This window comes from Pristis pectinata, chromosome 23 (genome assembly GCF_009764475.1).
Source record: "Pristis pectinata isolate sPriPec2 chromosome 23, sPriPec2.1.pri, whole genome shotgun sequence".
NCBI lineage: Eukaryota > Metazoa > Chordata > Chondrichthyes > Rhinopristiformes > Pristidae > Pristis > Pristis pectinata.
In genome coordinates this window covers 19,019,607-19,035,477 of record NC_067427.1, presented here as the reverse complement: position 1 = coordinate 19,035,477, position 15,871 = coordinate 19,019,607, and the positions used below count along the sequence as shown (strand labels likewise).

General features: G+C 45.2%; 2 protein-coding genes and 4 non-coding genes across 6 annotated transcripts; 1 reads left to right on the top strand and 5 right to left on the bottom strand.

Moving 5' to 3' along the window:
- Positions 1 to 415: 415 nt before the first annotated feature.
- Positions 416 to 5,603, bottom strand: rpl7a (ribosomal protein L7a). The gene is made up of 8 exons (XM_052037475.1): positions 5,589 to 5,603; positions 5,275 to 5,437; positions 4,379 to 4,528; positions 3,890 to 4,030; positions 2,820 to 2,899; positions 1,703 to 1,833; positions 1,045 to 1,114; positions 416 to 570 (listed from the first exon to the last, which is right to left on the bottom strand). The coding sequence occupies exons 1-8, from the start codon at positions 5,601 to 5,603 to the stop codon at positions 466 to 468; spliced, it is 855 nt and encodes a 284-aa protein (XP_051893435.1). The 3' UTR covers positions 416 to 465.
- Positions 1,193 to 1,265, bottom strand: LOC127582320 (small nucleolar RNA SNORD36). The gene has a single exon (XR_007958095.1). It is a non-coding gene; the product is annotated as a small nucleolar RNA SNORD36 (small nucleolar RNA).
- LOC127582321 (small nucleolar RNA SNORD36) lies at positions 2,331 to 2,409 on the bottom strand. The gene has a single exon (XR_007958096.1). It is a non-coding gene; the product is annotated as a small nucleolar RNA SNORD36 (small nucleolar RNA).
- LOC127582319 (small nucleolar RNA SNORD36) lies at positions 3,120 to 3,198 on the bottom strand. The gene has a single exon (XR_007958094.1). It is a non-coding gene; the product is annotated as a small nucleolar RNA SNORD36 (small nucleolar RNA).
- LOC127582322 (small nucleolar RNA SNORD24) lies at positions 4,128 to 4,201 on the bottom strand. The gene has a single exon (XR_007958097.1). It is a non-coding gene; the product is annotated as a small nucleolar RNA SNORD24 (small nucleolar RNA).
- Positions 5,604 to 7,356: 1,753 nt separating the features above from the next.
- On the top strand, positions 7,357 to 14,650 carry dnlz (DNL-type zinc finger). The gene is made up of 4 exons (XM_052037083.1): positions 7,357 to 7,433; positions 10,727 to 11,105; positions 12,577 to 12,716; positions 13,537 to 14,650. The coding sequence occupies exons 2-4, from the start codon at positions 10,872 to 10,874 to the stop codon at positions 13,700 to 13,702; spliced, it is 540 nt and encodes a 179-aa protein (XP_051893043.1). The 5' UTR covers positions 7,357 to 7,433; positions 10,727 to 10,871; the 3' UTR covers positions 13,703 to 14,650.
- Positions 14,651 to 15,871: the final 1,221 nt, after the last annotated feature.

Genomic DNA, 15,871 nt, shown 5'->3' with positions numbered 1-15,871 from the left:
GACATTTAATCTTGTTCCCTAGTATTCGAAGGCTCAATATACAAAGATGCCCCGTTTCCTCAGCACTTTTGAAACATACTTCAGCAAATAAGAGCAGAGTCTCAATCAACATGTCAAATCACCAGTGATCCTCCAATGAGATACTTCAACTGAAGTTGTAGAAGCATCAACAGTAACACAGGATCCAAGAAAGAAGTGGGCTTTCTTGATGTACTGACCTGATTAAGACTAAGGGGGTGAAAGTGCAGATGTCAACAATGTTTATGCACAAGTACACTGAAACCCTAAACCACAGATTTCTAAACATTAACCAGGTGCTAGAGGGGAAGGTGAGCAGACTGTGTGTAGGCTGTAGTATTGTCCCAGACCAAGATCAGTTCAACCAGATAGTCTCAATTCAAAAAGTGAACAGAAGTTAAAATACGATTACTTTTATTTATGTACAATGGGCACAGTTGACATGATTTAGCCAAGTTTGGTTGCCAATTCCTTGGCTTTGGCCTTCTCCAGCTTCGCAATGCGAGCCACAGATTTAGGCCCAAGGATCCCACCACCCCAGTGTCGACGGATCTGAAAGAGAAGGTATCAAAGGTCAAACCATCATTAGCAACAATCCTGCACCTAGCTCCTCTGTAAATACTTTGGTCCCACCAGCCTCACCTCACCCCAAATGGAGAGATCCAGACATCTCCCAGTACTCATTTCACAGGATCAGCACCACCCCTCCAAAGAGACTCATGGGTCTACAGTTAAAGTTGAACCTGTAAGACCCTAGTTCCTGTCCCAATTATTCAGGGCCCTATTATCACCCCCCTTCCTCCAACCATTACATTCTAGAACCCATTAGTATCCACCACCCTTCCACATAGGACAGCAGGTAGCTGTGCCTGACCATCCCCAGCCTACAGGTTGTTTAAGATTATATAACTGATGTTCATCCACTCATTGCAATGTATTCTAGGGAGCCTCAACCTCCAGCAGTGGGGAGGGGGGGATAAGCAACTAAATCATTCAACTGGACAAGTTACAAAGCCAGGATCATACCTCATCATATCGCTCATTGTAGTTAGTCCGCACAGCCTCAATCAGCTTGGCAATTGCACCCTTGTCCTCACTGAGGGAGAAAAACAGGTTATTAGTTCCTTAATAAACACTGATGTTGAAAGTACCATAGAATCAGTTGAATGAACCAAATGCTCAGGGTTAAAAAGCTCAAAATGCCACATGGTCATTCAGGTGAAGAAATTCATTGCACATCATTGCATTCTTGGTTCAGTCTTTGTCAGAATGGCTACATAGAAAGCTGCTGTAAACCCTGGCTTAATGTACTATACACCATTGGAGACTAGAATCAAACCCCAAAAAGCCAACACCCTCAACAGTTAACATCTCTGGCATTGCTCTCAATGTTCATGTAGTTCACTACCAATAGGTCATGAACTACAGGGATTCTGGCCCACCAGCATACCAATCCCAGTAGTAGGGGACACCAGGCAAGGCTGGAAGTATTGTTCATTGGATCAGCTCTTGCTATTCAGCCATGATGAGAGCAGCATCTATTGACTGCTCAGCATGCACGAGTCCCTCAGTGTTGGAACTATTACAATCACCTCCTTACACGAACACCCCAGCAGGGAAAAGCAGCGAGCAGGCCCAGTGACATGTCACTCCCAATTGCCAGTATCATAGACAGGTTACTCACGGGTTGACTTGTGCAAAAGCAAGGCAGCTGGCAGTCTTCCTGTGCACAAGACGTCCCAGTCTGGCTTTGCCTTTGACAATGCAATAAGGAACTCCCATCTTACGACAGAGGGCAGGCAGGAACACAACCAACTGGAGGTGGCATCAGAGAAGTAGAGAATGGAGATGATTACTGGCTTGCATTTATTCAACACTAATAAAACGCAAAACATCCTAGCCATTTCACAAAGAAAAAAATCAATGTCAAATAGATTGAAAAGATCAAAATCCTAGCTTAATTGGTGGGTTTTAAGTGCATCTTAAACCTCAAGGTGCACTTAAAACCCACTGATTCAGCTTACGATGCACTTAAGGAATGTTATGCTTAGGTATCCACTAATAGAGGGACAAGGAGAAATTGGGAACAGAAGGTAGGCCATTAAAGGAACCATGCAAGAGTTTAAACACCAAGTTGACAAACTGACAGATCTCATCTCACCCACACATTGCTGCAGGTGTCCAGGATTTATTTCAGTTGATCTTTTTAATCTTGGTCCCAGTTTCTCATTCCCAACTACTGGATGGAACATTGAGGTTTAGGAAGAAAGGGAAGGCCCCTCTGAATCACATACATGGCACAGCCTCTGCTAGATGCTCAGGGTTAAAAAGCTCACTTGTTTAATCTACACACTGAACTTCAGGTGAAGAAATTCAAAATCATCATCACATTAGCCAGGCTGATGCACAGACAAATCAACAGGGAAGGAGAGATTCTGATGACCCAATCAAGCCCCCATGCCACACCAATGAATACCCTCCAGCTCCTACTGTGCAGACCGGGGGTAATTCATGAACTTGGCTTGGTCAGATCCAAGGAATGAAACTGAAATAGCTTCATCATCACCATTCCCTCAACAAGCATGAGAAATAATATCATCCTTTGTGTAGTGCAGAGCAGCTGTGATGAGTGTGGAATGGCCTTTCCATAAATGAAAGGAAGCACAACCTGTCTCCAAAACAGCTTTATCACTCCAGGTGGGAAATCTCCAGCACCATTAAAGTCATCAATACAGTTAGGCCTAGGGTTCAAATTGGATCATTCTCCAGATCCAGGGAGCAAGGAGTCCAAGGCTTCTTACCTCAATAGGATCAACATCATGTGCAATAATCACCAGTTGAGCTTTCTTGTTCTCCACCAATGTAGTGACAGTATTCACACCTGCAGAGGGGGATAAAGGCCTTTAGGAAGAGGAACAAGGCAACATCATGATTTGATATTAGCACCTTTACAGAATCAAGTGGGCAATTCAATCCCTCTGTGCTGCACCAATTAGTTCACAGCTGATCTGCATTTAACTGCTGTTTATATCCCAGAGACTCTAGACAATAAAAATCCTTAATCTTAAAGCACAAGGAAGATGAGAGAAGACCCATGGCTTGTTGCTCAGTGTTAAAAAGCTCGTTTGGTTGTTCTACATGCTGATCTTCAGGTGAAGAAATTCAGAAACATCATTGCAACATTAGCCAACTTGGTTATCACAGGAATGAGATCAACAGGGAAACACCACAACAAAACTCAAAACCAAAGATTGGAACAGCAGTCTTTACCTCTCAACACCAATGCAAAGCCCAGGGATATTTCAATACAACTTCAGGTAATCTAAAGGCACTGCTGTCAGTGGAAATAATAGAATCAAGGACACTCAAAGCCAGAAGTGAAAGAACTTACAGATAGTTTAGGACCAGAATTGCAGAGGAATGCAAACAAAATTTTAAAAATCCACTAGGGCACCCATGCAAGTCCATGAGAACAGAAAAGGTGGGTGAATGCTGAAGTGAAAATTACGATAATGATAAATGGATACGCTCGAGTTTACTGAAGGCAAATCAAGGCAGCCAGCTGGGAATGCCCTGGAATTATGTCAGAAATAAAAACAGATGAGCTTCAACAGAAGTTGAGCTAACAAAAGGGTGGAGTCAGGTCCATCACAGAAGTGCAAAACAGCACTCAATGGCAATTAACTGTAAGCAGCTTCCTGAATTAGCATCACTATACCTTATCCAGATCCTGGAACAGACTCCATTGTCAATAATAATTAATATCAGTAACAAATGTCAATCCTTCCTCTCACCTTACAGAGAAGAATCCTATTTGCTTCCACATCCAATGTCAGCCAGAGGTTAAACAAAAACATTGAACCCAACTCACCTGATCGGAGAACAGCAGGTCTCTTTGTGGGAGCGTCAGCCTTCCCAGCTGCCTTCTGCTCAGCCCGGGCCAGCAACCTCTGCTTCTTCTCTTGTTTAGTCTCAGGCCTGTACTTGTGTGCCAGTTTGAAGAGTTGGGTGGCTACAAAGAGAAAGCAGCATTAAACCAAGGTTTGGGGAGGGGGGTGGAAAAGTATTAAAGTGCTAAGAGCTGCTGCTGGGACATAGGGACTCAAGAGTGCATCAGCGATCTTGGTGGATAAATGTCATCCGTCAAACTCAGATAGCAAATATTCTGTTTACATCATCTGCAAGCTCTGAGGCTCCCAACCCATTGGCCCTGCCCTGCATGCTCTGAGAAAACAGGAATGGACAATTTCCTTAAGACCCAGAAACAGAATCCACACCATAGAGGCAGGGGAAGAGAAATATGCAGCAGGTAAAATTCCCTTTGGCATCTTTCAAAGCTTCCTATAACACCAGGACCCACCAGTCTGCCTGTCCAAGGCTTGGGCGAACTGGTTGATTGCAGGAGGCACCTTTAGACGTTTGTACAGGATTGCCCTCTGGCGCTGAAGCCGAACATATCGTGGCCATTTCACAAACCTTGTCAGGTCCCTCTTGGGCTGAATATCCTGACCTGTAGAAAGAATGGGAATAGTGAACTCCAGGATTCCATCCTAGCTGTAATTGTATCCCACACAAACACCTCCACTCCTCCTATAGGCTGACTGACCTCAGTTTCAAATATCCCTTGCCCGCCACCCCCCACCCCCCCAAGTTTCTTTGGTGTACAATGAAGAGCAACTTAGATGCAAACACCTACAGCAACCTTTTACAGGCAGCAAAATGGAGATAGTGCACTGAGTTCTGAACCGCTGCAGCAAACATCCCTTATGAAGTCTTGATTAAAGCTGGATCAGGTCTTAAGCCTGCAACCTCACTAACATAATTCAATCCCTGCCAATGACAAAATAGATAATTTTCCCTGGGGATCATAAATGTAACCAAAAAGCCACTAACACCCCTGGCAAAACATTTATCCCAAGCCATGTTCCAATATTCAATGAACAAGAACTTAATTTCATTTACTTGTTTATTCCTGTATGAACACCTTGGTAACCAAAGACTTAGCCCAGAACAAAGTCTGACATTTGACCTACCATCAGTTGTTTATAGAATGAGTTCCAAACTTCTACCCCCTTCTGCAGATAGAAGCATTTCCCTCTGGACCCTCATGAAAGACTGGCTTTACAGGATTAAAAAGCAATAACCCTGACTTATGAAACTTTTAAATCAGTGGCTCAGTACAATCAATGCTCTCAGCTTCTGATTCACATTTGCTCATCGCAGTCTCCCAGATTTTGGACTGGATGCAGAACTCACCAATCCCAAAGTTCTTGGGTCTCTTTTCAAACAGAGGGTTTACGACTTTTTTCACCTCATGCTTCTTGACAACAGAAGGGGCTGGGGCCACCTTCTTGCCCTTGGCTTTCTTCCCTTTCGGCTGAAAAAGGGAAAAATCAAATTCATGATACAGCAGAATTGACTACCACCCAAAACCCTCCACTTCACAAGTCAAGCTACTTCTCTCAGTTTATTGTTCAATCTGAATAACTATTCACTGTTGTCTGTAACCTTACCAATTCGGTAGCCACACTAACAAGACCCCCTTTTTATGTCATGTGCTTCAACTCTACCCGTTTAGGAGGCATCTTACCGGAAAAGCAACCGCTCCGTTCGCCCATCTGCAACCCTGGAACTTGTGCACCCCGATTCCCCGCATGAATTGCATCAGATCCGCAGGCCTCATTTGGCATTTCCACCCTAAACCATTCCCTCTAACATGACCCAAAAATGAATCGCTCCGGCACCGGATCCAAATCTACACACAACGTGGCCGTAGAGCTTCCACGGCGCAAATACCGGGGCCTGGCCTGGGTTACGGTGCCGCAGGTGAGAGGCGTTGGGTCCGGACTTCCACACTGCTGCAGCAGCACTGCGGAATCGGTAACGACCGGTTCGGGGCCCCGGTGGCATCTTACAGGGCAGCAACCGGCCACCCGTCTGTCCCCGGGCAGAGCAGCGCAGGGCATCAACCTGCCCTGCCCGCCAGGGCAACGCAGCCACCGGCCGCCCGCCCCACACACACAACCCGTAAAATGGCGGCGCCCCCCAGCCCGCTCCGAACCTGAACCCCTGCCAAACGTCAGCTTCACAGCACCATCGCGCCCTAATTCCGGACCGTGGGTGGAGCGGGAGGCCGGCCGATGGACGGCGGGGCACCAGAGGGTGCGATGCGCCCAGAGCAGGGCCGATGGCGGCGGATTGCGCCCGGTGCAGAGAGAGCCCGCGGACTCACCATGGCGGGGGGGGAGGAGAGAGAGGGCGGGAGCGGAGGATGCCGGGTAATACCCGCGCCTAGTCTCGCGTTACTTCTCGTCGCTGCGAGACTTCAATTGAAAGGGTCGGGCGCGCCCCGGCCGGAGCCACGGATCCGGAGCGGCGGAGGCCGCAGATGTGCCGGGTGTACTTGGCGCAGGTGTGGCCTGTTCCTCGCTCCTCTGGCCTGGGAATCGCCCGTACCGTCTTCCCGTTCATCTGGGGATCCAAGATGGAGCGGGTCCGACTGGTCGTCATGCACAAGTCCCTGGGCAATGGGGGCTAAAGCGTCCCCAGTGTCGCCCTCCTCCTGATGACCACCTTCGTCTGTGGCTGCATCAGGCTGTGCGTGGAGCCAAAGTACGCAGGCACCAAATGTCACTACGTGCTGAGGTTCTACCTGTCCCCGGTGTCGCGAGGGTTGGGCCTGGCCCCGTTGCCGCGCAGCGCCCCAATCAGCTGGACGTTGCCGCGCTACCTGTCCTTCGTGGAAAAGTTCTTCCAGACCAACACCTTCGACCGCAAGTCCGTCAGGCAGTGGTCAGCACGGAACATCCTGCAGACACTGCAGGAGAAGGACTCGATGGATGCTGTGGGGTGGTTCCCTGAGCAGACTGTCCAGACTATCTGGCAGAATGCCTCATCGTCAGAACTCACCAACAAGCACCAAGACCTCGCTAGGCTGGCGGTGAGAGGGGCCCTCCCAGTCAGATCCTTCCTGCATGGCTGAAACATAAATCCCAGCACGCGCTGCCCCCGGGAGGACTATGCTGGGGACGAGACGGTTGCCCACCTCTTTGCAGGCTGTGGGTTTACGAGGAGGGTGTGGCGAAAGATGCAAGGGTCCTTGTCACATTTCATCCCCAGCAGCTGTGTAACAGGATTCTATGAGCTGTTCGTGGGGACACACACAACGATGGACATCACCTGCTGCTGGAAGATCATCAACTCGGTGAAAGACACCCTTTGGTCTGCCCGAAACTTGTTGGTCTCCCAGCGCTGCGAGATGTCCGTAGCGGAATGCTGCCGACTGGCATATTCCAGGCTGCAGGAGTACGTGCTGAGGGACGCAATGAAGCTGGGTGCAGCCAACGCAAGGGCTCGGTGGGAAAGGACCACAGTTTAGGGTTCTTCTGCCACTGGAGAGGGAGGGGCAGGGTCAGGTGAGAAAGCCCCTTAAATATTGTAAATATGGGATTGGGGTAGCACCCCAGGGAGCCATATGAGTGGCATTGGTGCTGTGTTTTTTATATAAGAAGGTAACACTAATGATTGATCCGTCCATGAATATAAAGGTTTGCACTATTTTATTGTTGTATATAGTTTGTATTTTTTATGATGAATAAAGTTTATTTTGGAATAAAAAAACACGCAAAGCGCTGGAGGAACAGCACCCCCTCCATAGATGCTGCCTGACCTGCTGAGTTCCCCCAGCGCTTTCTGTGTTGTTCCAGGAAACACTGATGACCTGACCTCCTGCACACACAACATTCAGCACTCCACTCACAAGGGGTGATCCCCGGTATTGTTAAACGCTGATAAGGGCGGCACTGTGGCAGGCGGGCGAACTGGCCTCAATTTTACAGAGGCCGAACTTCTCACATACTCGCCACATCCTCGGACTCCTAATTCTCCCTCTCTTGGTTATTCCGTTATTGTCACCTTGGCATTTCTTTTTGCACTGCTTCAGACTGCACACTATCTTTGCACCATTCTGTTGTTTTGCTCTCATCACTATTTATTATTACCTGTGAGCTTCTCGTGAGCAAGGAATTTCATTACACCCTGGTGTGTATGACAATAAACTAATCTGAATCTGACCCCACCACCGAACATTAGGCCACTGCCTCCCAAACAGTCATAGACACTATTTCCTCTTTCTTACCCCTACAGCCTTCAGGTTTATATTGTCAAGTCTGACTTGTGCTGTCAATTTCCACCCTGCCCACACCTTTACATTGTCCATTTCTGACTCACCCCTTCTCTTCCTCCATCTCCTTCTTTCCTTCTCAGAGGATAGGCTAGAAATAAAAATGCATTACAAGTCCACAGACTCCCACAGCAATCTCAACTATACTTCACCCACTGCTATAGGAATCCATTCCATTCTCCCAGTTCACCACCCCCACCCCTGGCTCCATCATATCTGCTGTAATGACAAGTCCTTCCACACAGATAGCTCTGATGTTTTCCTCTTCTTAACCGTGGGTTCTCCTACACCATAGTTGCCAGAGACCTTGACCATGTCTCATCTATTTCCCCTACCTCTGCTCTCACCCAGTCACCTCCCAGACAGTTCCCATGATCCTCTCCCTCCACCCCACCTGCCTCCATGTTCAACAAATCATCCTTCTCAACTTGCACCAACTTCACAAGATTCTGCCACAATACACATCTTCCCCTCTCTTTCCAGAATCACGTCTATTATAACTGACATATGTTGTGAAATTTGTTGTTTTGTGGCAGCAGTACAGTGCAAAGACATAAAGATTACTATGAATTACAGAATAAATGAATAGTGCAAAAAAAGGAATAACAAAGTAGTGTTCATGGACTGTTCAGAAATCTGATGGTGGAGGGGAAGACTCAGTATTTTCAAGATACTATCCATCTCCATCAACTTTTTCCCTTCTCATCTGAATTTTCCCATACAACCACAGGAGATGAAACACCTGCTGTTTTACCTAAACTTCCTACCATCCAAGAATCCAAACAATCCTCTCAAACGAAGCGTGATTAACTTGCACTTGCACTTCTTCCAATCAAGTGTACTACATGCAGTGCTTCCGATGTGATCTCCTCTATACTGGAGAAACTAAATGCAGATGGATGATTTCAATGATCCAGATGAGGGATCAACTGTCATATATCCAGTTTTCTTGATGATTAGGTGTCAGTGTAGGTTGTGAGGAGAATACAAAGAGACTTCAAGGAATATAGACAGAGTAACTGAAAGGGCAAGGAGATGGCACATGGAATATAATGTAGAAAAATGTGTAGTCATCCATTTCGGTATAAAAAAAGGCAAAACATTTTTTTAAATGGTGAGAGATTGAAAGATGTTGGTGTTTAGAGGCACCTGGGTGTTCTTGTGCACTGGACACTGAAAGTTAACATGCAAGTGCAGCAAGCAATTAGAAAGGCAAATGGTATATTGGCCTTCATTTCAAGAGGACTTGAAATCCTACCCCAATGATATAGTGCGCTGGTGAGAGGATTTCTGCAAGATTGGTCTCCCTATCTAAGGAAAGATATTGTTGCAATAGAGGGAATGCAGCAAAGGTTTATCAGTTTGATTCCTGGGCGGCAGGTTCATTGTTTGAGGAGAGATTAAGCGGACTGGGTTTATATTCTCTAGAATTTAGAAGAATGAAATGTAATCACATTGAAACATGCACATTTTTAGGAGGTTTGACAGGGTAGATGCAGGAATGAAATTTCCCCTGACTGATGTGTCTAGAGCCAGAGGACGAGAATAACCCATTCAGTAAAGAGATGAAAAGAAATTTCCTCACCCAGTGGGAAGTAGACTTTTGAATTCACTATCCAACAGGGTTCTGGGGGTTCAGTCACTGAACATATTTAAAAAACAGTTCAATTGCGTTTTGGTTATTAAGGGATATGAGATTGGTGCAGGGAAGTCGCAGAGAGGTAAAAGATTTGGCCATGATTTTGTTGAATGCTGAAGCATGTACAAATGGCCTATCTTTGCTTCTATTTCTTATTATAGTATTCGTAATCTAACAACACATGTAAAGTCAAGCTATCCTTCCGAGAGTGCAGTACCCAATATTGACTTTAATATTCCAATTGAGGCCTTAAAGAAGATCAATTAAGGCCTCAATTGTTTTGAAATCAATTCCTTTTCAACTTATCTTGTCACGTATGTCAGTGATAATAAAATTCTGAAGTTTTAAGTACTGTATGTATAAATTCCATCCATAAACGCCCTTCCCAAATATGATTCACTGTTCCCTCACCCACTATATGGACTGCCTATCTTTGACCTTGCAACCTACGTGTATCACTTTACACTTGTCTGCATTAAATTGCAACTGTTAGTGTCTGCCCACTACAGACAAGCCACATATCCTCACTACTTTATTTTTGCGAAGTCAAACACAATGGTTTCGAGGTGCACATAATACTTCTGTGAGCCGATGGATATCGCAGAGGCAGCAGTGTGGGATGCTGTAAATACTATTACTTCTATAAACAGCAGGTTGTGGAAGCACACAGCAGCTCAGGCACCACCCGTGGATAGAGAAACAGCTGATGTTCCAGACAGGACAAAGCCGTGCGGATCTGTCGCTGGTGCAACTAGTTTCTCTTGAAACCAATGGGAAGAAACATAATAGTTGCAATTTATTGCAGACAAATGTAAAGATTTTCAATCATATTAAGCTGATGTTAATTTTCTATGGATATAGATGTAGCTTTCCTTGCTTTTGTTCAGCTCCTTGCAGGTGAGACAGACCCCGATCACTGTCACGTGATATGACAAGTCCCGGGTATCCAGGAGAAAGCGGAAGTGACGCAGTCCCAGTCGTGGCTCACACTGGAGTTTCCATAGTAACCGAGCTGCGGCCCAAGTGGAAGCGATGAGCCTGGGCCTCGCTTTTGCCCGTTTCGGGGGAGCGGTGACTTCCCGGCTGGTCGCGGCGGCCTCCGGGTGCTCAGCCTTGTGCCTGCGCCGGGTTCTCCGTCCCGGTGGTGGCGGAGGCGGCCGGCCTCCGGCCCACTGCAGAAACCTCTGGAGCGGCCGGAGGCGGCGGGCCGCCATCGGTGCGGCCCAGGCCGCTGCCACCCACTACCAGCTGGTCTACACCTGCAAGGTGAGCCACTGACACCGAGCGAGAGGACGGCCCCGACCCCCAGCACATGTGCATTCTCCGGGTGCCACTGCATCCGTGCCCCTTGTAGCGACTCTATTCGCAGTGTGTAATCTGGCGGGGGGAAGCAGCAAGGAGGGCTCGATCCCAACCTCGGGTGCTGTCTGTGTGGCGTTTGCACGTTCCCCCTGTGACCGAGAGGGATATGGGCCAAACGCAGGTAAATGGGACTAGCTTATATGGGAATCTTGGTCGGGATGGACCAGTTGGGCCGAAGGGCCTGTTTCCATGCTGTATGATTCTATGACTTCGTGGGTTTCCTCCCACATCCCAAGGACGTGCAGATAGATAAGACTTATTTATTAGTCACATGTACATCGAAACACACAGTGAAATGCATCTTTTGCGTAGAATGTTCTGGGGGCAGCCCGCAAGTGTCGCCATGCTTCTGGTGCCAACATAGCACGCCCACAACTTCCTAACCCATACGTCTTTGGAATGTGAGAGGAAGCCGGAGCACCCAGAGGAAACCCATGCAGACACGGGGAGAACGTACAAACTCCTTACAGACAGTGGCCAGATTTGAACCCAGGTCACTGGCGTTGTAAAGCATTACGCTAACTGCTACACTACCGTGCCTGCCGGTCAGGTCAAGTGGAGTTTATTGTCATGTGCACAAATACGGTGAGGTGCAAGTACAGTGAAAAACTTGCTTGCAGCAGCATCGTGGTGCGTATGTTCAATGGGCCACTGTAAGTGGTGAGCAAAGTAAAAGGAGAAAGAATGGATTTGATGGGAATACTCTGAGAGCTATCAGTGAGATACAGCATGGAAACGGGCTCATCAGCCCACTGAGTCCCGCCATCAAGCATCGGTCTTTTCACTAATCATAACCTAATACGTTCCTATCAACACCTCCCCCACCCCATTCCCATGGATTCGACCACTCATCTGCCCACGAAAGGCAACTTGCAGTAGTAAGTTATTCTACCAACCTTTATGTTTTTGGGATGTGGGAGGAAACTGGAGCATTCAGAGGAAACCCATGCAGTCACAAGGAAAACATGCAAACTCCACATAGATCAAGTCAAACCGTAGGTCAAGTCGTACCTTGATCATTGGAGCTGTGAGGCAGCAGCTCTACTACCCACTGTACTGCCCACAAAGACCCTTTATATGTTGTGAGCTGCATGAGAATATGGGGACATTTATGGAGGGAACAGAAGGACAGGGAAGTTCCTTTTTAACCTCCAAGCAGTTATGGAGTATTCAGAGGCCGGAGAGCTGATTACCTTTGTTCAATATTTGGTGCTTGTTTAGAAAAGTGGACAAGCTGAGGGGAGAGGTTTGGTGTGGGGAGGCAGGTTAAGCTGCCAAGTAGAGAAAGGAAAATAGAACCAGGCAAAAAGGTGATGTAAACTGTGACTTAGGCATTTCCTGTGACAATGCAGATGAGTATTTTATCTTGTTTCAGGTGTGCAATGCAAGATCTGCAAAGAGGATTTCCAAACTTGCTTATCATAATGGAGTGGTTATTGTAAAGTGCCCTGGGTGCAGCAATCATCACATCATAGCTGACAATCTGGGGTGGTTTTCAGACTTAGAAGGAAAAAAGTAAGTCCTGATTAGTTTGATTAAACTGGTTGAATTCTACTTATAATTTCAGCAACGTAGTGGGGCTCAATATTGGCAGTTTCACTCTCCTAATCAATTGCATAGTTTTCCTCTGCTACTTCCTTTTCCTTATGGGTGATCATAAGGAACTGTAAAAATATAGCCAGGAATTAATGGAAAGGATTGAAATATATTGACTAGATTTGTGCAAAATGTCTGGGTATATACTTAGTAAATTGTTGTGAAAATTAAATTTGTTTTGGAGTAATCTTGTCTGTATTTCTACTTATTGTTAACCATAAGTAGACTTCAAAATTATAAAATTTTATCTTTGTTTTAAACTCTCCCTATGACTAAAACCTGTATGTCTCTCATCTTCCTCCGGCACTACAAACCCTTTCTGATCTCTACACTCCAATTCTGGCCACTTAGCTACTTTTGCTATTTATTGCCACCATGTCAGTAACTTAAACTAACTATCTCCTAAACTCTAGAATTCTCTCCCTAATTTATTATAAACATAACTGTGACAAAACCAGATCATTGGCAGTAAAGCCCCAAGCCTCTGAAAGCAGAAAATAGCAGTAGCATCCAAAGAGCTGAACTACAGGTCTGGAAATGTGAGTTCCAATCTCATCAATATTTTCCCTCTATCTGCATTCTCCACTCCTCTCTGGGACTGCAACCCCACCCCACCCCACCCCACTTCTAACCCCACTTCTAACCCCACTCGAGGTTTCCTTGGCACATGCGATTGTTATAAAATGTGTTAAAGGCATGATTTTTAAACAATTTTTACTCTTTTGATTGATGCCATCAGGAATATTGAAGAAATATTGGCTGCAAGAGGAGAAAAAGTTCAGCGTGTGGTTGGTGATGGCTCCCTGGAAATTATGAAAGAAGTTGTCAGTGATAAACCTGGAGATTCAGCTGAAGGGGACGTTTCTAAGAACACCCTGAGCTCTGGAGAGCAACCAAAATCCTGATTACTGTTGCCAGTGTGGAAAGTTTTAGTGAGGAGAACAGCACTGGAGACCCTGCTATTGCCACTTTATTTGAGTTCAGCTAATCTCAGGGAAACTTCACAAACCATTCACTAATAAGCTTAAATAACTGCAGATGGCACATTAAAGGCTGCAGTCTGTTTGATCTGCAGGATTCAGTGAAGCAGTTGGCAAAGGCTTCAACACCCTCTCTAGTCCAAAAAGGACAAGGGTAGCAGGTGCATGAAAATACCAATTGAAAGTTCACCTCCAAGTCACACAGCATCCTGATTGAAAATATCCTGTTTATGTCTTCATCCTGGAGTCAAAACAGCATTGTGGAGCAGCGACATCATATTGACATAGCAGCTTGAGGCAATCTACCAGCTTTCTCAGGTCAATTACAGATGGACATTAAATAGCAGCCCTGCCAAATGTGTCCACATCTGCAGATGGATTGAATAAAAGCTTGTAGCCAGTAGACTTCAGTGATGCCCAAGAAGAATTATGATGTAAAACATGCAGACCAAAGATATATTTTTCTAAGTGTATCGAATTGTTCCTTCAGACAAAAGACACCCATTAGAGAAGCTCGTTCAGAGGAGGATATTGGGTTGCAGATTAGTTTGCTTAGTCTGAAATCATTTCTGCAAAAGGCCATTGAAAGAGAAAAAAATTGGACAAATTCAGGATAGAACAGTGCCTCTGTTTCAAACTGGATTTTCCACGTTTCTTTGAAATCGAAAAAAAAACAGATTGCCAGGTTGCATCAGGGTAATATAGTCCTTCTAGTTAAGTGAAAAGGTTATTTTTCAGGACCACTGTAAATAAGGGTTGTCTCTATTCCTGATGGATTTTTGTCATTCGTGTCTGCTTAAGGCAATGGATAGACTTTGTTACTACAGAACCTGTCATTGCTTTGTAGAGTTATAATAAAACAGCATAATAGACAACTTCATTTTGTCATTCATTTGTTTCTCTGGTAAGCTGTGAGCTAGGTAGTCTCCAACCAGTATTAAGCTGTAGGGTAAATATCTCCTTTATTATAGATAGTGTCATGGATCATACCTTCCCAGAGTTTCATTCTGATACATATTTGCATTCCACTATATGAATTTTAAACCATAACAGGAACTTATGGATGCCTCATGCATTAATTCCTCCTACTGTTCCCTGTTCTCCAAACCATTGGTGGAAGTTAGTGTCTTGTATTGTAAAACTACACTTTAAAATTACTTCATTGGTTTAGAGTGACCTTCAAGCAATATGAAAGCTGTTAATATTTTTCTTTCCTTCCCCTTGTAATTTGATTTTGCATTTTCCATTTGCCCTGGTCTATTTTCCACTGCTATTACAGGGCTGCACAATAATACAGTTCAGAAGGAAGTTATTCTTCCCATTGTACCTATGCCTCCATTTTGGTGGAGCCATCCAATTAGACATGCATCCACCCCTTTGAGTTATATATACAATTCCATAACTGATAGTATCTCTATTTCTAACCTATAAAAGCTTTGCCTATCTTAATCTTTTCAAGAGAAAGTGGCCACAATGTAATCATTTTTTCTGGAAAGGTATATGCATTTAATTCTAGTATTCTAACACTTTATTTGCACTTTTGCTATTGCATCCATATCAATTTGAGACTGGCATGGTTCATGATGGCCCAAGTGTAGTCTAACTAAAGTGTTATTAGTTTTTCTGCATTTGAGTTTTACCCTACAAATGCGTCCCAAACCTAAATAATTGGTTTGGTTTTTTATTACAATTTTATCAATTTATAGTTACTTTTGTGGGTTTGTGTGCCTACCCTTCTACACCATTTAACCTTCAACAAGAGGCAAGTACTACAAGCTTCATTCTTCCAAATTGCGTCGGGTCTCTTCAATGTATGTGAGAAGTACCTGCACTTCCAAACTATTTCAATGAAGAGCTTTGTGATTCCAAGAGTAAACCTGCGCGATTTACTATTAGAAAACAGGAAAAGCTGGATATTGACCGTTAGGCTTCATTTGTGGAGAAAGCAATATAATTAACGTTTCAGATCCATACCTTTAATCTGAATTTTGTTTTCCTGTCTACAGACTTGCTATGCATATCCAGTTTCCAGCAGTCACAATATCTCGGTTTTATAAATTATTGCATGTTGTTGGTTCTCTCATTTATTTACCT

Bases quoted from the DNA above. Each gene is read 5' to 3' on its own strand.
- rpl7a (XM_052037475.1), bottom strand. The intron at 1,834-2,819 runs GTAAGAAGCCTT...TGCCACCTCCAG, and splicing joins ATGATGTTGATCCTATTGAG to TTGGTTGTGTTCCTGCCTGC. The intron at 1,115-1,702 runs GTGAGTAACCTG...TTTCTCCCTCAG, and splicing joins GCTTTTGCACAAGTCAACCC to TGAGGACAAGGGTGCAATTG.
- dnlz (XM_052037083.1), top strand. From the start codon at position 10,872: ATGAGCCTGGGCCTCGCTTTTGCCCGTTTCGGGGGAGCGGTGACTTCC. The intron at 11,106-12,576 runs GTGAGCCACTGA...ATCTTGTTTCAG, and splicing joins AGCTGGTCTACACCTGCAAG to GTGTGCAATGCAAGATCTGC. The intron at 12,717-13,536 runs GTAAGTCCTGAT...TGATGCCATCAG, and splicing joins TCAGACTTAGAAGGAAAAAA to GAATATTGAAGAAATATTGG.